The 21,757-nt window shown below is 44.5% G+C and overlaps 1 protein-coding gene across 2 annotated transcripts in view; it reads left to right on the forward strand.

The window, feature by feature from the left end:
- The window catches only part of Acap2 (ArfGAP with coiled-coil, ankyrin repeat and PH domains 2), a 109,705-nt gene that overhangs the window by 41,446 nt on the left and 46,502 nt on the right, over positions 1-21,757 (forward strand). For both annotated transcript variants that reach the window (XM_052157795.1, XM_052157796.1), the window contains exons 3-7: positions 392-511; positions 1,413-1,466; positions 12,548-12,606; positions 15,026-15,209; positions 20,749-20,793. In XM_052157795.1, coding sequence (XP_052013755.1) covers positions 392-511; positions 1,413-1,466; positions 12,548-12,606; positions 15,026-15,209; positions 20,749-20,793 — 462 coding nt within the window. The remainder of the gene's footprint in view (positions 1-391; positions 512-1,412; positions 1,467-12,547; positions 12,607-15,025; positions 15,210-20,748; positions 20,794-21,757) is intronic.

Below are 21,757 nucleotides of genomic sequence, written 5' to 3' on the forward strand. Positions count from 1 at the left end.
CGTTCTGCCCCTCGCCCATTTCATATTAAATGTCAAAAGGCTTGAGGCATCTGGGACCCCAGATCTTTGGGTTCTCCTTACAGTTTGACTTGATAAAAAGATGGTGTGCTGTCAGACAGCCTCTGGGTCTTCTGGGTTGCCTTTTTGGTATAACATTTCGGTATAGCATAATTCATTTACTATGTAAAGCAAAGGAAAATTTCCCCAATAATTTCTAGTTTTGGATGAAATGTAATCTGTATTGAGTAGGTTATCTCACTGTAGCAAGCGCTACCCCTTCCCCAGGGGAGGCACTACAGGAGCAGCCCCTTCTCATCTCAAGCGCTACCCCTTCCCCAGGGGAGGCACTACAGGAGCAGCCCCTTCTCAGCTCTTCTTTGTCCTTTTTCAGCTTGTGAAGCTTTGCATCGCCATGATTGATACCGGCAAAGCCTTTTGCCTTGCAAATAAACAGTTCATGAATGGGATTCGAGACCTGGCCCAGTATTCTAGCAATGACGCTGTGGTGGAGGTTGGTATCACTGGGATGACAGGGGATTGTGCTGTGCGCTAATGTAACCGGATTAATGGGTACAGCAAAGGGAAACGCCCAGCAGCTTTGCCGGGCCCTCGGAACCGTATTCTACAGATCTTGTTCCTGTTTTCTTTTGACTTGATTGCTTGCTTGATTGTTTGGAGACAGGGCTTCTCTGTGCAGCCTTGGCTATCCTGGAACTTGATCTGTAAACTGGCTTGGCATTGAACTCACAGAGATCTGCCTGCCTCTGCCTCCCGAGGGCTGGGATTTAAAGGTGTGGCACCACCCCTGCCCAGCCTACAGGTCTGCTTTTTAAGGTAGTTGTACAGTAAAGTTTGATTTGGGTATATTTAGCGCCACTGCCCAAATCTTGTTTACAGCGTTCAAGTTCACATTCAGATAGGGGAGCTGATGGAGCCACCGGTCGTCAAGAGCAGAGACAGGTCACCAGTAGTTGACTGTATAGTGGGCAGAGTATTAGCATGCTAGTACCAGGACCCCACTGTGTGCTTGGTGTATGTGTATGTTAGCCTGTTGTCCTGGGTTTGTTTTCCATGATGAGAACTACTGAGTGCAGCAGTGGGTGTGCTTGGATAATTATCTGACCCATCGTTCTTACAGGCGCACTATTGGTGCTTTCAAACATTTAGGGTACTGTCCACTGTACATGGGGCAGTACTAAATTCTTTGTCTAGGCCTCTGCGTGTTGCCACTTGTAGACTTGTAGGCATGGCCCCTGCAGGGTACGTCCAGCCATCGAGATTGTCCTTGCAAGAAAATGTCACTGTTTACATGATAATTTGATTTTTCTGTCAGGATTGCTACTGTAATATTTTTGTAACTTATTTTAGTAGCTGTTAAATGATTTGCTTTTCCTTTGGTTTCTTTCTTACAGACAAGTTTGACCAAGTTTTCTGACAGTCTTCAGGAAATGATTAATTTCCACACAGTAAGTATGTGTGAGCAGGGGATGCTGGGCTGGTGGCAACTCAAGCGTCAGTCTTAGGAGTTGACTCAGTTGGTGACCTGCTTGGTTTTGTGTTGGGGTGGATATAAAATACTCCATAGTGTGGATTGTGGGGAAGGAAAGTGAATTTGCTTTATTTCCAGTTCTGGTATAATAAACCTCTTCTCTGCTGAGTTTAATTATCATTGTTGTTGGAGCCATGGGTAAAGGGTTGTTTACTGGACAGTTTATTAATTTTATGGATAGTTTACCAGTGGCTACACCACTGAATAAAATTATACTCTATCTCCCATAATAAACTTAATATCATAAAATAATACCCATTAAAGTTATTTTCCCACTTTGAGTCTGTGTCATTTTTAAGGGGTGGGGAGAGGTTTGGGCTGGTTATGTTGCAGCTAAAGTTACATATCAATATTTATTGTAGTTGTAGTTAGCTTTTTCAAAAACTGTCATGTACAATCTTCTGCCTTAAAAAGGATGTATTTATTTTATGTGTATTTATTTGTATGTGTATTTTATGTGCACAAGTGTTTTGCCTCCATGTTTGTGCTTGCCTGGTACCTACAAAGGTCAGAAGAGGGCATCAAATCTCCCTAGAACTGTAGTTACATATGGTTGTAAATCACTGTGTGGGTGTGGGACTCAAACCTAGGTACTCTGGGGAGGCAGCCAGAGCTCTTAACCACCAAGCTGTTTCTCTAGGCCCTGAAACATTATCATATCATAGTCTGATTTCATAGTGTAATTTCTGCAGTCCTAAGAGTTATCTTGGCCTTAGCTTGTAGTTAGTAATCATGTAAGTGGTTGTTTGCTCCTGTGTGTCCAGTCTTGTGGAAGGAGGTTATTTCTTATGTTGCAGAAGCTCAGAGTATATGTATCTATTTATATATAAGCCTTTTTGGCAGGAAATAATCACTTGGATTTAAGTATTATGAGCCATTATTACTATTGATTTATTCAATATCTTTTTGATAGGTTGAGGGAGATAGTTTTGAACTACTATATTTGTCCTTTTGGTGTAATTAATGAGACGTTCAGTGTGCAGAATCAGTGGTGAGATAGATCTGCTAGTGGTGAAACACGGGGATGAGTGTTGTAAGATTTAGGGGTTGGAGATAGTTTTTGTGTGGATGTGCTGCATACTGTATATGATAATTTAAATAAATTATATTGATATATGAAATTAATTAGTAAATAAAACAAAGTATTAGCTCACTTTAGTGCTACTTACATATATGATTAGAAAGTGGATTTTTCAAAAAAGATCTGTAAGTCTCTAGAACTACACTTTCTAAAAATATTACATATGTGTATTTAGTTCCATTTACATAAATAACTTTTTCAATAACTGAAAATAAGAAAGAATGAAATTTTGTCAGGAAAGGCTTTGATTAGCTATCACCACAAGCTAGATAAAAATGCCAAGAAGCAACAACTGACATAAAGATCAGTTTACTGGGGTTTGGAGAGATGGCTCAGCAGTTAAGAGCTCTGACTGTTCTTCCAAAGGTCCTGAGTTCAAATCCCAGCAACCACGTGGTGGCTCACAACCATCCATAATGAAATCTGACGCCCTCCTCTGGTGTGTCTGAAGACAGCTACAGTGTATTTAGATATAACAATAAAAAAAAAAAAAAAAAAAAAAAGACCAGTTTACCAGACAGAGTCACCTAGCACAGCGTAACCATGCTGAAGACTGCGTCAGCTGTGTGCACTTCGTTGTTAGAGATAATTCGAGAAATAATGACAAGCAGTAGTCTGAGTTAGGACCAAGATTCTTGATAGTTTTGGATAATTCAGAGTGGAGACACAAAGGGATGAGGTGTATATCTTTGTTAAAAGAATAATTCCTCTTTTAACTTTGAAAGTTAGCAGAGGAAGTCATCTCAGCATCTAAATATAGCCCAGCAGCTGGGAACCGCAGTTGTATCAAGTGGTTTACAGCTTTTAACATTTTTACAAAACAGCCATCAGTGTCTTATGTGTGGCTGACAGTATCTTACAGTGTCTGACATCCATTCCAGGACTTGGCCACTTCGAAAGACACTCTTGTTTATTGGGCAGGAAGTGAGGTGGCCAGCGTGCCTCTGCTCTTGGTCTGGCTGGGTGGCTTGTGACTAGAGGGTCACCATGTCTGGTGCTGAGTCCAGCTGGAGTTGGCTACATGTCTTGAACCTCTGACTTCCTGAGACCAAGGTCTGGAAGGCACATTGCTTCCCTTGGGCTACAATCTTTTGATCTAAGCAAGATTCACTGTCAGGTCAAAGTCAAGATAAGATAATTAAGGCTACCTCTTGATTGTATAGTGACATGCTTCTGCAGATGTAGGAGAATTGTTGGTGGGTGTCGGCACACAGCTGATCACAGTTTTAAACTCTAATATATGGTGTTTAGTTGTATGTATGCTGGGAAACTTCCTGTAGTAAACTGTCCGATGTTTATTATGATACCCATATCAGAACTCTAACCTTAGGTCACTTTAAATTACCCTAGGTGATTCTGAGAATCACTAATGAAATTTGAGATCCTGATTCTTTTTTTTTATTTAAATTTTTTATATTTCAAATTGGAAATATTTTTCCCATACAGTATATTCTGATCATGTTTCTTCTCCCTCAACCCTTCCCAGATCCCCACCTCTCCACTTTCCAACCCCACACCTTCCCTTTCTGTCTTTAGAAAACAAAAAGGCAAAGACAAAGAAGCAGAGCAGTATATACATTAAAGAAGTGCACGCACACAGACACACACAGATACACACACACACACACACACACTTAGAAACACACACTTAAAATAAACAAGCAAAAGACCACTAAGGTAAAAAATGCCCTAGATGAAAAATCTACAGAAATACCAATGAGCTTGTTCTGTGAACTCATCTGCTGGCCTGGGGCTCGCCACAAGTAGGGTGTGTGTCCCCAGTGAGACTCCATTGGAGAAAACTAATTTTTTCTTTACAAGTTGTCAGTTGAAGTTAGCTTCTTGGTTATCGAGGGTAGCTTGTGTCGACTTCCTGTCCCTCTCATATTTAGATCCCTTCTGGCTTGGACCTGTGCAGGCCCTGTGCGTGCTGCCAGCAGTCTCTGAAGTCATGTGTAAATAGTGGTCCCTGGCCCAGGAGCATCAGTATCCCCAGCATCCCCTGTGAACCTGTGGGACCCTCAGAGCCTCAACCCCACTTCCAGGTCTGCGTTATCAGAGAGGCCAGCAGCCAGTTTGAAAGTCACTCTTAGAGCCCACTGTGGCTCACAGGCCAGATTTATTACTCTCTTGCTTTTATTTTTTTATTTATTTCCATTTCAAATTTTATTGGAACACAACTTTACTCATTTCTTTGAGTACTTCATTCATGACAGGGTTGCATGATCGTGATGGCCAGTGCATATCTCGCATGAGCAAAGCGCTCCTTATGATATAGCCCCTTACAGAAGTGTGCTGACTTCTGCTCCTGTAGACCTCTGATTTGTCTGCCTCTTTCTGGGGCTGTGAAACCCGCCAGAGGCGCCTTTCTGAGTGAGCAGACTTGAGTCGATGATTTAGCTGCTGTCAAACCTGGGGCAGATTTGCAAAGCTACCTAATTATGGTCAGAAGCTTTGTTAGCAAGGACACAGAATCCAGAAATGTGTGGCTGGCCAGTCTGTCTTTCCTCTTTTTCTGTCAATCACCACAGGCCATCCTTACTGCAGTTTAACTGTTCAAGCTACTTGAAGACTTTAGTAAACCGGGATTTTGATCATCTTTCCTGCCTCACTTTCTCTCCCTCCCTCCCTCCCTGCCTGTCTGCCTGCCTTCTCCTCCCTTCTCTCCTCCCCTGCCTTTCCTTTTTCCCTTTTCCTCCCTCCTTTCCCCTCTAATCTCCTTTCCCTGACAGGGTCTTTATCGTCCAGACTGGCTCAGCGTCCTCCCTTTGCCGGCTGCCTTGCGTTTGTGATCTTCCTGCTCCCTGTCCTGCTCACTGTCGGGCTGTGTGCTGTGGCTGCTGGGCAGTGACTGCATTTCTAGGAAGTCTGAGATGCTTGCTGAGTGCTCTGGCAGAGCAGGCTGGCCTAGAAGGCTGAACTTGGCCTAGAAGGCTGAAGTTCTGCTGCAGTCTTCAGATGTTGGAGTTCCTGGTGTACGCTGTCATGCTAACCCTCTGCTGACAGTTTGATTTTAATACCTAACCCAGTAGAGAGCCCTGCCGGAGGAGGGGCAGAAAGCTCTGGGGATTAGCATGGGCAGAGGAAGTAGGACAAATGAACGTTTGTTAACCTGGTGAAAGTTAGACTAGCGAATCTTCACTGTCAGTTGATTGGATTCGGAGTCAAATCTGTTGGAGAGTCTGAAAAAGGGATTTCTAGATTCAACCCAGGAAAGAGGAGCACCCCGAGTGTAGGTGCGGTTCTCCCATGACAGAATAAAGAAGCAAAGGCAAACTGAACACCAGCATCCTCCTCTTTCCCATCACCAGTGTGCCTCACACCCCTGCCACCCGAGAGCCACTCCCTCTGCTGTGGCTCGCCTCCCACTGCAGCAGAATATTCACCCTTCCTTCCCAGTGGCCTTAGTCACAGGGCTGAGAGAAGCTAAGGCAGAAAACTGGCTGGAAGCAGGACTGTTGCTGTGATAACTCTGGTCACGTGGTTGGTGGGGTTTACAACTGGTTTGTTGGGAGTGTGGAGCACTTAAAACGTCAGACCGCAGAAGCCCTGCAAGCAGAACTCAGTGGACCATTCAGAGACTGCTGGGAATGTGGGCACTGAAGACTGCTCGTAAGGCTGCAGAGAGATACAGGTTCCAACAGGTCCACAGATGCGTATTAGCCACGTCTTCTCTATCCTCTGCCCATGCTAATCTGTACGTAGGGGAATTGAGCTAGAAGCCATTCCTGTTGCCTTCTGGAAAGCAGTGTATGTATTCTCTGCCTGAGTCCTGAGAAGTGAGACTGCGCTAAGGAGAGGGACTAGCTGGATTGGAGGAGGACATTTCCAGGAGCACAGCGTCCAGGCTGCGTCACGGTCACTGCCAGTGCGCTCCTCCAAGTATCCAGTGAGAGGCCACAGCTAGGATGGGAGAGCGTGAAGAGCGCAGACCTTGCTGAGGAGTGTGGCAGATGTTAACACCCTAGTCAAGCAGAGTGTGGAGAAAGCCCCACTAAAGGTGTCCTGACAGTTCGTACTGGGACAGTAGGTGGAGAGCCTTAGTGAGACCCCACCATGAACGGTGCCACACAGCGAGTAAGAAGGAGAAAGAACCAGAACCCCAGCGGGGGGTTTCCTGCCTGGAAACAAGCTCTAGGAAGTGCTTGTTTCTTCATGCCCAGCCCCCGAGGTCCATCGAGGTCCAGATGTGGTAGAGGGCACCCGACTCCACCCGGGCCTGGCAGCACTGTCTGCGTGGTGCCGGTTTTTGGGTCGTGGCATCTTACAAGGTTCTAGAAAACTGCTGAAGCAAGGTTGGGGTGCATGCAGGGAAGTCCTTTTGAAAATGAACTCTAAGTTACAGTGGAGACCCTGGAGGCTGGAGATGCCAGGACTCTGGTATATCATAGAGGAAACTTGCAGGGACCAGATGGTGCCAAGCTGAGAGAGCAGGGCCACCCAAGGCCGTTCAGGTCTGAAAGCTGCCAGGAGGCCGGGATGGTGGGCATGTTGCTGCGGGATTTTATGTTTCCCCAACTGGGTCTTGGTCTGATCCTTTCCAGGTCCCCAGTTTCTCCATTTTAGAGCGAGAGCGCTTATTCATCTCATTACATATCAGAAATAGTTAGCTTGTTTATTAATTTTATGCCTCGAAGATAAGACATTGCTCTGAGTCTTATAAATGACATTGGGCTTTTGAACAGTGTTGGATCTGCTAAGACTTAGGGCACTTTGGAAGTCGGATGAATTAGGAAGCTAGGACTGGAATGTTACAGTTTAAAGTGATGTGCTTGAGCCACAGGATCTATAGTCACAGAGAAGGCACTCCTGTGCGCATGTCTGTAAGGGAGGTTTAAGCAGTGAATCCACCTGAGTGTGAACAGCGCCACCCCCGGGCTGGGGTCCAGGAATGCTCCAACAGGCAGAGGGGAGATGGAGCTGAGCGCCGGGGTTCATGCGTTTCTGCTTCCTGACTGCAGATGCAGTGTGACCAACTGTGTCACATGCCTGCTGGCATGGCTACGTCCTCTCCCCTACCATGCCTTTCCTGCCATGATGGAGTCAAAGTAAATTCTCTTTAAGCTGGCTTTGTCAGTTACTTTATCACAAGATTAATAGTAACTCGCAGGGCTGTTAACTACTGGGGGTTACAAAGAAGAGCCCACTGTTTATTTTAGCTCTTTATTGTGGGCCTAATGAGATTGCTCAAAAGATTCAGTGACCCTGCAGGGTCAGAAGCCGGTACTTTGGCCCTTACTCAATTCTGGAAAGGGTGATAATGATTTTGTGTCCTCTACAGTCATCAGGTAGGAGTGGTGCGGTCCCTAAATAACAGGAATCATAAAGATCTTCATAACACGCTGTCTTAGTCACTGACCCCTAAATAATGGCAGGGATTGGAAGCAGGGTCGGAGCTACCTGCACATCTGTAGCAGCTTTGCCTCATTGTCTCTGTCTAGTTTTGTTTTCCCCTGCTGAGTTTCTGAAGTGGTTGTCTGCCATCTATGATGTGCGTCTCAGCTTCCCTCTTTCCTTGAGTACAGCAGAGAGAATGTTGCTTTACTGAGGCCCGCGCACGAAGAGGAAGTTGCCTGGGTGTGAGTGCTGGTTCCCAAGTCCTGGATTCTGTCCTGGAGTCACATGAGACCCATCTGTAGTTAGTAGAAAACCTTTGTTGGTTGCTCACAGCAACAGTGTTAAATTTCTAGAAATGGAGGTGAGTCTTAGCTTTCTCTTGATGGCTATCGTAGCTGTTTACTTTTAGCATCTGAAAAGAAACGTCTGCCTTAGCAGGGTATAGATTAGTGACCAGGGATTGAGATGAAACTAGCCAACTAATTGAAGCAGTTCTGCACAGCAGTTGAGCACTGGGAGAGTTTGTTGTTGGGTAGTATTATGCCTTGACAATGGCATAGGAAACAGCTTTTATTCAGTTGCCCGTGTGTTAGCAGCCTCACTCTTACTGTAAAGGATGAGATACAAATACCTTGGCTAAGCGCATGCAATGTGCTTGCCTGGGAGGCTGAGGCAGGAAGACTGCTTGCTTGAAGGCAGCCTGGGCAACATCATGAATCTCCAACCAGCCTGGACTATGCAGTGACTTCATGTTCCAGAAAGACACAAGTGAGACTACTGCCTATCTTAAAATACTTCTCTTGCTATTCAGATATGTATACATTTGTATTTTGGGAGTACAGTGCTTAAGAGGGTGTGGATGCTATGTTACAGTGTCAAAATACATTTTCCTTTTGGAATACATTCGCTTTTTACAGTGAGTAGTATACATACTGCATAATAACAAATTGTGGTAAGCTTGGACATATTTTGTGCCCCCTCCAAATTTTCTTCTGCTTCTTTGTAATTCCTTCTCTGTCCTCAGTCCTAATTCCTAGTCAGTTCCTGACCTGCAGTGTGGTTGATGTTGGGTGTCTAGTAAGTGTCACTCAGTTATGTATAATGTGTGGCGGCTTCTTACTGCTCAATGACATTGCATCGTATGACTACGTCACCATGTGTTTCAGTTTACCCTGAACTTAGAACGTATCTGTTACCTTACAGTTTTCTGAGTTAGGAGTTTGGGAGAGACTCCCTTGGGTGGCTCTGGCTTGATGGCTTGATGTCCTTCCCTGGGTGCTGCATGAATCTTGGGGCTGGGACCTTAGTCATTTCAAGTCCTCACTTGGGCTGACAGGCCCATACCTAAGGTGTTTTAATCATATTTCTCTTAGCCAGAGGCCCAAGTTCTTTATATAGGGTCCCTCACCATACCCTCCCGCTCCGCTTTTTTTGGTTTTTCAAGAAAAGGTTTCTTTGTGTACTGTTGGCTGCCCTGGAACTCAATCTGTAGACCAGGCTGGCCTGGAACTCACAGAGATCTGCCTGCTTCTGCGTCCTGAGTGCTGGTATCAGAGTCCTGTGCCACCACTGCTGCCTTCCAAGGACCTTCTCTGCAGGGCTGAATGAGTGTCCTTATGATAGAGTCTGTTATTATCTAGATGTGACCCAAGACAAGGGCAGAGGGTCTGCTGTGACCCAGTCCCAGAGGTCACACTGTCAAGTCTCTATTACTGTTTGGAAGAAGTAGGTGATAGCTCCCACCTCAGTAAAGAATGAGGGTCTGCTTTTGAATCAAGGGTTGCCGAAGAATGTGTGGATGTTCTAGGTGAAGTAGTGTGGCCTTTTAGTCAGAGCTTGAGTGACTCAGAAGGATAGAGTGTTATAAACCAGCTGGAGGCCAGCCTGGGCATCAGGTCTCAGCAAAGAAAAAAAATGTGCCTTGTGCCTGGTGTGGTGGTGCACACACTTGGGAGGCAGAGACTGGCAAAACTCTGATTTGGAACCAAGCCTCGTCTATGTAGTGAGTTCCAGGACACTGGAGCTATGCAGTGAGACTGTGTCTCAAAAGGGGGGAAAATCTTTAAACAAATTCTGGTCCTGTTTTGTTTACCGCAATGGGCTGTTTGTAATTTTTTTTTTTTTTTTTAGTTTTGGCTATTTGCTGGCTAAATATACACAAGCATACATTATATAATACACGTATCTGTAGGTAAACCTTTGTGTATATAGAAATGCCTAAGGGTAGTGTGACCTATTTCGGGATGCCATGTGAATTTGTACCACTTGCATATTGAAGGAATTGTGTGCTAAGAGAAAAAAATTACAGAAAAATAATTTTTATCAAATATAAATGTTCATTTTTAAAAATTAAAATTTCTTTACATATTACATTCCTTAAAAATTGACTATCATTAAAGAAACCAAAGCCTTCAAAACTTAGGGCAGCTTCCCAAAGTTGATCACACCTGTCCGCATTCGTGTGTATGTGTGTCATACCTGTGACATTCGTGGTGTATGTGTTCTTTAAAATTCTGTAGGCAGCACTTCTGGACTTTTTGGCAAAGATCAGGTATAAATGCAATAGTTTTAACTTGCTTCTCCTTAATTTTTATTTATTTATTTTTTGGTGAAATGTCATCTTTTGTACTTAAAGAAATTACAGAGTTGGTAAGAAGACAGACTCTGTCCATGCTTGTTATTTTTAATTTACGTGTATGAAAACATCTCTTGTGGCATAGAGCTTTAGGGGGGTTGACTGTGTGTGTCTGTGCTGTGCTGCTAAAGTCATGGTATCACAGCCCCTGCCCGCCCCTCCCCCACACCCTTCCTCCGCCCTTGCTCACTCCCGTCAGCATCACCTCTCCTCTCCACTGGAAATTGCTGCTCTCTATACCTAAAGCTTTGCTTTTTCCTAAATGTCGCATGAGGCAGAGCCTGTGAGGTCTTGTGAATAGGATTGATTTACCTAGCCAAGTGCCCGAGAATCATCTGTTTGTATGCATTACGGAATGTTCCCTTTTATTACTGTCTTAATGTCTTTCTGTGTCATGGGGAAGGGCTTTCAAGTTGCTTCTGTTTCCAGCAGTTGTGAGTACAGCGGCTGTGGAATCCTCCTCTGGGCGTCTCTGTGAGCCCGAGGCTTTCTCTTGCTATTGGCTTGGGCTGCTGAGCCTGTCCAGCCCAGCGTGACCTGTATAAGAATTGGAGGCTTTAAGTCACAAGTTTTATTTCCTAAGTCTGCTGGTTATTGATTCCTTTTTAGTGAGCTTTGGCAGATTTTTGTTTCAAAAACAAAAGTGCTCCTTTTTCTGTTGAGTTTATAGGTTTATAATTGATTCCCACACATGTTATCCTTTCAATATCTCCCTAAGATAAGGCCATACCCTGACCCGGAAATAGCAACACATGTGACTTTCTCTCTCCCTTCATCACTTTGGCTAAGATAGATATGTTTGTGTAAGTCTTCATCCTTCAGATAGAGAAAAAAGATCTTTGAGCTTGCCACAGGTGAGAACTGCATCTAAGGGTGGGGGCTGGCGAGAGCCACCTTCTCTAGAGTGGCCACCATGCAGGTTCCATTTTGGCGTCCCTTCCCTGTAAAGCTGACTGGGTGGCATTTGGTTCCCAGCAGAGCCTGGGTTCTCAGGGCAGCAGCTACTAGTCAGATAATTTTAACTGACAGCATCCAGTCTGTCCACCTGACGTCCCACTGCAGCTCCGTTGGCCTTCTTTAGGAACACTCTCTCGAGCAGTCTTGTGGAAATCGCCCCGCGGGAACTGCCTCCTTTCTAGTTCCTGGTCATAGCCTTCACTCTGCATTTACCAATTGTATTATCTCAGAGAACCATGCTTTGGTTTTATTGAATATTTTTCTTTATCAATTTTCTATTTAGCTCCATTTTGATTTCTGTAGTTTCTTTTCTTTTGCTTATGTTGGGCTTAATAGGACACAAGAAAAAACGTCTTTTTTTTTTTTTTCTGGCCGCAAATTGGGCAGATGTGGTAGTATTGTAAATGAGAATTACTCGTAAGTTTTTTGTGACCCTTTTATGTATTGTTTCTCCAGCCTCTGTTCATCTCACTCTATTTCAAACCCAGAATTTGAAGTCATTGTGAAAATTCTGAAAGGACTTGGGCTTTCTGTCGAGAGGCCTCAGCGAGGGGTCCGGGGCACCGTGACACCTGGACAAAGCCCTGCTCCGAGGACTGAGATCTGTTGTTCTCTCTCCTCAAAGCTGTGCTTTGGCCCACAGGACTGGGTGATGCTGACAGGAACTCAATGCATGCATTGTTTCTCTTCCCAAGTCTTCCCAATGCAAACTCCTGGCTGGAGTCACTGCGGCTGCTGTTCTCAGCTGCTGTGGAGAACGAGGGGTTTGCATTGCTGTTGGGTTGTCTTCCAAAATCTGAAGAATTGAAATTGCTTTCCGCAGTGAAGTAAAGCAAGTTATTTTTGAGGTTCATAGAATTGGCTGTTCATCACTTTCATGGTCTTCAAGAAGAAATGAGGTGTCATTGGAATGGGGGTGTTGGTGAGATGATGCGGTATTTACATCCCGTTTCCTTTCTAACATTCAATGTTCTGTTTTACTTTCTAGATTCTGTTTGACCAAACTCAGAGATCAATTAAGGCCCAGCTTCAGAACTTTGTCAAAGAGTAAGTCAGCTGTAGTTAAGAGGGTGGCATGGGGTGGGGTGGGTGGTGGGTGGAGGAATAACCAGCCAGCTGTGGGGGTGTGACTCAGGGTGTTGTTTGGGGGTGTGGCCGTGGATGTGGCTAATGATCCTCAAAGAAAATTACGGGTCTCAAGTTTCTGAAAATACTGGCATGTTTGCCTTGTCAAATGTGTTTCATTTCTTCTAAGTCTGTGGGGGAATCAGATCTACCTTGAGCATTTGAAAGTCCAGAAAATTTTCTCAATACAGATAAAAATGTAATTTAAAAGCCCCAAGGGTGGTTGAAATACTTACTGTATTTGAAGCTCAGTTGTCTAGTCTTTTTTTTTTTTTAAGATTTATTTATTTATTATTATATGTAAGTGGCTGTCTTCAGACACTCCAGAAGAGGGTGTCAGTTCTCATTACGGATGGTTTGTGAGCCACCATGTGGTTGCTGGGATTTGAACGCAGGACCTTCAGAAGAGCAGTCAGTGCTCTTAACCACAGAGCCATCTCTCCAGCCCCAGTTGTCTCGTCTTGATATGCTGTTTTCTTTCTTTTTTGTTAAAAGATTTTATTTATTTATTTTACATATATCATGAGCACACTGTAGCTGTCTTTAGACACACCAGAAGAGAGCATCAGATCTCACTATGGATGGTTGTGAGCCACCATGTGGTTGCTGGGATTTGAACTCAGGACCTCTGGAAGAGCAGTCAGTGCTCTTACTGGCTGAGCCATCTTTCCAGCCCCAATATGGTGTTTTCTTTGAAGAGAAGATAATGTAATAGATAACAATGAGTCACAGAAGTAAGTATGTTGTTACCTGTGACAGTTTGGAAGAGTTGCATCGTGTTTACATACGAAATAAAATTGAACTAGGAATAAAAAAAGTAAGTTCAAATTTTCCAAGTTAAGGAAAACTTTTCCACATTAGTAATCTAGTTTTTCTACAGTTTCCAGTTGAGCATTTATATAAGTATCAGGTTAATTGGACACAGGATTAAAGATAAGTAATGGACATTATAATGTAGGGCCAGCTATCATTAGCTGTTGTTGTGAGTAGTTAATTTTGGTGTGGGCTCTTTAGACAGCACTGCGGGTGGGCCCCCTCCCCTCCCAGCCTTCTGTGTTAAGCAAGGTCTCTGCCTTGAATCTAGCCAGTAGTTAGACTTTATCCTACAAAGATGGCTCACAGCAGTGTTTACAAGTTCCTTCATAATGCTTTAACTCTCAGATACACACATACAAGCTTGGGAATGTTTAAAAAAATTACATAGTTTTTTTTTTTTTTAGCTGTATCTATTATAATTAAAAACCGTTCACCCTCAGCTTACTTTGTCAGCTTCCTAGAAGTAGAGCAGAGAGGTGTTAGGTGACAGAGGATGCTGAGAGCCAGCGTTTCCTTCATCTTCTCAGACCACGCAAGGCCTGTCTTCTGCCTTCATGGGCCCAGCTCTTTCCACATGTGTACATGTGTGCTTGAAGACTTGATTTTCATTTTTTATGTGTTTGGCTAATTTCTTCTAACAAGAGATTGTTTCTTTTGCTTCTTTTTTTTTATTTTTTAAATGTGTTTTGAGACAGAATTCTGCTCTATAGCCCAGGCTGGCCTGGAGCTAACAGCCCCCTCTCCTTAACCTCCTAGGGTTAGGAGGTAGGCGTGTTGCCTTTCTGAGTATTGTTTCTTAAAAGCAAAAGTATATTTTAAAGTACCTCTTAGATCCTTAGGATTTGTCCAGAAGGTAAATGAATTTTAATCTTTGGGAAAGGCCATTGAAATCTGTATTTCTCTGTAGGAAGTCTTACATATACACTGGTGTTTAAAAACAGTATCATGGTCAAACCATGTGCATGCTTTGAATTTATCTGTAGAAAATTATTTGTTACATTAATTTTATCATTATTTCCATTTTTTAACCATGCAGATTTATATAATGAGACATAGCTCACTTGATATACACAAAATGATAAGTTCCATAAGCCAGAAATTAGAAATCTGAAATGTGCTGGCTGTAGTGGTGCACACCTTTAATCTTAGTGCTCGGGAAGGAAAAGCAGGAGGATAGGTCTCTCTGTGAGTTCAAGGCTAGCCTGGTCTACAGAGTAAGTTCTAGGACAGCCTGGGCTACAGAGAGAGACTCTATTTAAAAAAAAAAAAAAAGTCTAAAATAATCCAAATCTGAAACTTTTTGAGCTCTTATCTTTGAGTTTTGGATTAAGGTGGGAACTCAAAGTCTGTATAAATATTCCCAAGTCACAAAAATCTCTGACCTTCCTTTGTTCGGGCTTCTCAGGTAAGTAAAAGCCAGGACCTTCAGGCTAGCGGTGACTGCCAATGTCTGACAGGGGAAAGCGGCAGTGGTTAAATTCTAAGGTTATTTTGAAGAAAGTTTCACTAAATTTTTGTTTTTCAGAGATCTTAGAAAATTCAAAGATGCCAAGAAACAATTTGAAAAAGTCAGTGAAGAAAAGGAAAACGCACTAGTCAAAAATGCCCAGGCTCAAAGAAACAAGCAACACGAGGTTGAAGAGGCCGCCAACATTCTCACGGCCACGCGGAAGTGCTTCCGGCACATAGCGCTCGACTACGTCCTGCAGGTACTGCGGCTGCGCCTTCCTAGCAGGCTCCTTTGCGTGATTGTACTAGAACTAGTAAAGTATGCCTTTTCTTCGACTTAATGTTTTTTTGAGGTGGCCTCAGACTCGCTGTGTAGCCTATACTAGTCTCAACTATCTTCCTGTCTCATTCTTTAGTGTGCTGGGCTATCGGTGTACATTTTTACCTTCAGTGGGTAACATGTTTGTGCACGTGCACACACACACACACACACACACACACAATGTAGCTGTAGATGTCTTTGGTTCTGATTTCTTTCTCCTTTCTATTGGGTTATAGTATCTTACCCATATTTTATTATCCTGTAGCCTTTCCTGTTTCAGTTTAGTTGCTATCGAGCACCAGGTTTAAATGGTGTTAGTTTTTACTGGCCACAGTGAACATGTGTATCCTTTTGTCAGTTTTTCAAAAACTTTTATAGTGCTTCTAAACCGGAACCCCAGAGTGTCTCAGGAAGTCCACTGTGGGAAGGGCTCGCCCGTGAGCTGCACGTGAGTGAGTGCCCTGATTGTTCTTGGTGTATCTGCTTCACTAACTGCCGAAGTTAGCGAGTTTCTGCAGTTTGTCTGCTGCTCTTGAAGATGAAATTCAAAGTCTCCAAAGGATGACTCCCTTTGGAGGCTGGAGACAGTGGCAGGGGTGTACTGGTTCCACAGACACCCCTGGGAGAGGTTGTCCTCTTAGGGCCCAGGTCCTTGTCAAGGCGATACCAGATGTCAGGATGATACAGGAGTGCTGGCTAGAAGGTCCCTGTTGAGTCTCCGAAGCCAAGCTACAACTGCACTGAAATTTGTCGTGAAGATCTCTAAGCCTAACATCTACAGATGGTGATGGCTTCACTATGTCTTTCTTCAGAGTCCATTGCCAGCCCTTCAGCTGTAGCCCAGAGCCTCCCACGAGTGCAGCCGGGGCAGGAGCCTCAGAACTTAGACATAGGTGGTAGACCTACAGGAAAGGTAAAAGTAGGATTTTTAAGAGATGCAAATAATAATAATATTTATTTATTTGCTCTTTGTGTGAGAATGTGCGTGTGTGCACGCATGCGCATGTGTGGATGTCAGAGGGCAGCTTTCAGGAATTTGTTCTTGTAGTAGATCAGTTCCAGGGATTGAATTCAGTAGTCGGGTATGGATACAGGTGCCTTTTTCTGCTGAGCCACTTGCAGGCCTTATAAGGTAGTCTTTTGCCACACTTTGGATTATTTACTTTGAGTTGACTTCTATAGCCATTAAAGTTCATTCTACAGCCAAATGAAAAAGACCTTGTCCAGTCACTGACTGGTCTTGAGAATGTAGGTTTTCAAGGGACTCGGACATAAGCAGATTGTAAACACATGTATAGTATATTTTTAATGTGGTGTATAGTTCAAAGCTTAGAAGTTTTAAGGTATAGGGAATCATCTTTTCTTTATAAAATAGCAATAGTTTCCTCAAGGATTGTTGACTTCATGATAATACTTATGAAATGCATATATTAGTGATTAAAAATGATCTAAGCAGAACAGTAGGAAGGTAATTTGAATTTTTTTTTAGTACATTCCTGTTCAGTAAGTGAAAAGTTTTTTGTTTGTTTGTTTTGTGTTTTCTAAAGAAGTAATGCTCCCTCTGACCCTCTTTAGGCTTCTAGAATGGTGCAGTCCGTTTCCTGTGTCCTGCTTCTCACGTTCATGTTCCTTCCTACTGAAGTGAGCCTGCACACACCTTTTCTGTCTTGCTGAGATGACAGCCACTGTGGTTCCTCCCACCGTGGCTCCTCCCACCGTGGCTCCTCCCACTGTGGCTCCTCCCAACTTCGTCCCCCCTCCCTATTTTCCCCCTTGTTCCTTTGCTCAGCTTTGTCTCCCTTATAGGTTGTTCTCAGTTCTGTTTGGTTCCTGATTCTTGGACATTTCCTTCATGCTCTTTGACAGAACCTGTTTTCCACAGAAATTCCTCACTGTCGTGTGTCACAGACAGGCGCACATCATTTTCCAAAATGGCTTTTTTCTTTTTCCCCCTTTCTGGGTGACCTCATCTCTCACTCCTGTGGCAGCTTATAATGTGATAGTCTCCTCATTTTAAGTGGTAGTGTTTAGCCAGTAGGACATCTTGGAAATCCCTCCTGCCTCTGTCTGAAGTCTGTCCTCCCCAACACCATTGCTCTTGCCCTTACCTCTGTCCAAAGTGTTTGAGTGGTCTCAAGAAAGCTGTCTTTTTACACTGTCTGTTCTTGACCCCAATACCAGGTCATTTTCTGGCCTCTGGTCAAAGTCACCCAGATGTCCCCGGCAGACTGATCATCTCTCCTCTACCTTGTCTGTGCTGCCATCTCTTAGAAATACCACACTTGCATTTGCTTTTGGTGTGCATGTGTGTGAGGCTGATTGGGCACCTCAGATGTCACCCTCAGGGACACCTCCACCTCCTTTCAGACAGCATCTCCCATGTGCCTGGAGCTCACCGACTAGGCAGCCTGGCTGTCCAGCCAGCACCTGGCATCCTTATTCCTGCCTGTCTTTGGGATTGCAAATACTTCTTACCATGCCTGGCATTTTTTTGTGTAAATTCGAGATTGAACTCTGTTGTTTGTAGAAGGTCAGCACACACCAGCATACTAACTGAACATTTCTATGTTTCTCTGTTTCTAAAGTACTGTAATTCGAGTGTGTGTGTGTGTGTGTTTGTATGTGTGTATGACATCTATCATCTGTCTGTCTGTCTATCTATCTATCTATCTATCTATCTACCTATCTATCTCTGTCTATCAATCTGTCTGTCAGTCTATCTATCTATCTATCTATCTGTCTGTCTGTCTGTCTGTCTGTCTATCTATCTATCTGACACATGCCTAGAGCTCAGCTAGGCTGACCATCTGGCAAGCCCAGGAATCTTGCTCTCTTTCCTTCCCCAGAGTGGAGATTTTAAGCATGTGCCAACGTACTAGCTTTGTTCACCAGGGTCCTGGGGATTGAACTCAGGTCCTCTCCCTTGTATGCCTCACACTCAATAGTCTGGATCCAATATTCCTAGAAGAGAGCATGTCTCTAGCTTTTATATTGAGGTTGGAAAATAGGTAGCACGTGATTTTTTTTTAAAAGCTAACGATGTAATGCTATCGATTTGGTGTATAATGCGGTTTAGCTAAAATACCCATTATTTTCAAACTTAAACATAGTAATCATGTTTTTCCTAAGAGGTCATCTGGCAGTACTAAGATGGCGTCCGTGCTCACTCCCTTCTGACTATGAGTTTATGTAATATCTCCTGGGAATTCTTGGATCATTTTATCTTTTGGCAAACGTGGCTGTTTTAGAAAATAATAGGTAACAAACACCCAGAAGTGTAAAGCATTTCAGCGCCTGTATGTATTTGAATTTACCCTTCTCCTTGAGTTTGAGTTTTTATTTTCTTTAAATTTCCAAATAGAGAGGAAAAAACAGAAGGAAAGCATAAGTCCAAGTCTGAAGAGTGGCTCTTCATAGTCTGGGCTCAGCCCTTCATAACATGGGCTCAGCTTTCCACAGCCTGGGCTCAGCCCTCCACAGCCTGGGCTCAGCCCTTCACAGCCTGGGCTCAGCCTTCCATAGCCTGGGCTCAGCCCTTCACAGCCTGGGCTCAGCCCTTCATAACCTGGGCTCAGCCCTTTATAGCCTGGGCTCAGACCTTCATAACCTGGGTTCAGCCTTCCACAGCCTGGGCTCAGCCCTTCATAACCTGGGTTCAGCCTTCCACAGCCTGGGCTGAGTCCTTCATAGCCTGGGCTCAGCCCTCCACAGCCTGGGCTCAGCCCTCAACAGTCTGGGCTCAGCCCTTCATAGCCTGGGCTCAGCCCTTCATAGCCTGGGCTCAGCCCTTCATAACCTGGGTTCAGCCTTCCACAGCCTGGGCTGAGCCCTTCATAGCCTGGGCTCAGCCCTCCACAGCCTGGGCTCAGCCCTCCACAGCCTGGGCTCAGCCCTTCATAGCTTGGGCTCAGCCCTTCATAGCCTGGGCTCAGCCCTTCATAACCTGGGTTCAGCCTTCCACAGCCTGGGCTCAGCCCTTCATAGCCTGAGCTCAGCCCTCCACAGCCTGGGTAGGGGAGGTGGAGGGGTAAGGGGGTTCCTTGTGCTCCTCAGAGCTGAGCAGACTGTGAAGCAGACATGCAGAAGAAACCAGCGATAAGGAAGAGAGTTGGATTTAGAGTTTTCTTGGTCTGTTCTTGTTTTTATGACTGTGTTTTCAAATTCCTCTACAAAACAGACCAGGAGTTGAGTGAGGAAGATGCTTGGGAGATGTTCTGTGATCTTTTGGCAATCATAAGTTGTGAAGAGCATCATTATTTTCTGTAAATAAGCAGCTTGTTAAGGATAGGGCAAAATACTTGGTCAGAATTTCTACAGCTGCAACAATCCTGGTAAAGCACATCCTGCCCTTCCGCCAAGGATAGCCTTGAACCCATGACCTCCTGCTTCTATTCCCAAGTGCTGGGATTCTAGACACGCTCCCCAGCTCCTGGTTTGGGCAGCGCTGGGGATCTGATCCAGGCCTCAGCATGTGGGCACACACTCTGCCAACCGAGCTTCACCCTGCCTGAGAAATCTCACAGTTTGCCGGTACTTTGATAAGTCGATCATAATTAAAATACTTCCGTCCATTACTTACCGTATACTTATGGCATGCTAGCTGTGCCGGAACTGAGAATAAGCTCCCAGTCTCACAGAGCTTATACTTTAGCTGGGGAAAAGACAGAGGAAGAAAACACAAAGTAAATACTAGGGAGGCAGAGGCAGGGGGGCTGTGAGTTTGAGGTAGCCTGGTCTACAAAGTGAGTTCCAGGACACCCAGGCTACATGGTGAAACCCTGTCGAAACAAACAAACAAGAACAAGTAACTGTCAGCAACAAATACTGTCAGCAAGCAGGAGTGATATACTAGGTGGTAAGTCAGGTGCTGGATCAGACGTAGAAGATGGTGGCCAGTTGAAGACCCAAGAACTAAAGAATAGTCCTGAGCCAGCCAGGACAAAGGCACCTGTGCGACAGTGATGGGGACACATTCAGGGCAGAGTGACAGAAGACTAGGCTCTAGAGCATGGCAGGGGTCTCGGCACAGTGGCCTGTGTGGGCATGGTAAGAGGTTGCAGGCTTTAAAACTAGACTAATATTCTCATTGATATTTGAAAATCACTGTGGTTGCTGTATGGAGAAGGACTGTAGGAAGCCAAGAAGGGAAACAGGCATCCAGAGAAGATGAGAAGTGGTAAATGGTGAGGATTTGCACCAAGGCTGTGGACGGGTGGAGGAAGGGGGCGGGGCGCAAGCTCTGGCGTCATCGGGGCAGCTCTGTGAGGCTGCTGTAATCTGAAGGAGCAGTGTTTGCACTGAGGGCGAGTGTGGCTGGTGCTCATTGCTATGCTGTGCTTGTCCTGGCTCCTGTAAGCCAGAAGGAAACACCAGCTCTGGTTTCCTTTGTTTGGGGATCGTTAGGACAGGCATGTTTAGAATCTTGTATCTGCATTAGTGTAATTTTTGAATGACTAATTCAGTGTATCTTCCCTCAGATTAATGTGCTTCAATCAAAAAGAAGATCGGAAATCCTTAAATCAGTAAGTTACTGAGTGCTGCTAACTGCGACTGTGTGTGTGTGTGTGTGGGGGGGGGGGGGCGTAGTATGCCACCCGGACCAGGGACTCTTGGCTCGTAGCTCCCACTTCTCTTTCCTGTGCCACCTGCTTCAAGGTGCAGCTGTCTATGTGTCTGTTCTGCTAACCCACGGCCTGCTTCACTACCAAGTGTCTTTCAAAAACCCACGGCCTGGGTTCCAAGACAGACCCACTGTGTGCTCCCCACTCTCTGTTATTCCAATGTAATATTTCATGTGGTCCAGATACCTAATACTTTTTGAAAGTAGCTGGGAGTGGCGGCTGGAGCCAGTGAGAATATTTCAGGATTGTTTGGGAAGTTATCCAACATTGTTGCCACCTAGAATTTTCTCTTTAATTGTATTTGCTTCTAGAAAGTTTCTTCTTTAAAGATTTATTTATTTAATGTATATGGGTACTTCATCTGCATGTATATCTACATACCAGAAGATGGCATCAGACAGTTGTGAGCTGCCATGTGGGTACTGGGAATTGAACTCAGGACCTTCAGAAGAGCAGTGATGCTTTTAACCACTGAGCCATCTGTCTGGCCCCAAGTTTGTTTGTTTGTTTGTTTGTTTGTTTTTAAATATATTTTAGATGTATTTATTTGTATGTATGAGTGTTTTACACACATGTATATGTACTACATGTGTGCCCGGTGCCCACAGAGGTCAGAAGAGGGCATCAGATGCCCTGGAGCTGAAGTTGACGTTGGACCGTTGTGAGCTGCTACGTGGGCTCTGAGAACTGAACCCAAGTCCTCCGCAAAGTTGTTCTGAACTGCAAGCCATGTCTCTTTTAGAAATTGTCTGCAAAGTGTCTTTCAAAAGCACATAATTCTCTATGGGTGTATGTGGTGCCTAGACATTTTGGATGTTTGAGCTTGACGACTTATGTCAGTCCTGTGCTTGAAGAGGCCCCGGCC

This window comes from Apodemus sylvaticus, chromosome 15 (genome assembly GCF_947179515.1).
Source record: "Apodemus sylvaticus chromosome 15, mApoSyl1.1, whole genome shotgun sequence".
Taxonomy (NCBI): Eukaryota; Metazoa; Chordata; class Mammalia; order Rodentia; family Muridae; genus Apodemus; species Apodemus sylvaticus.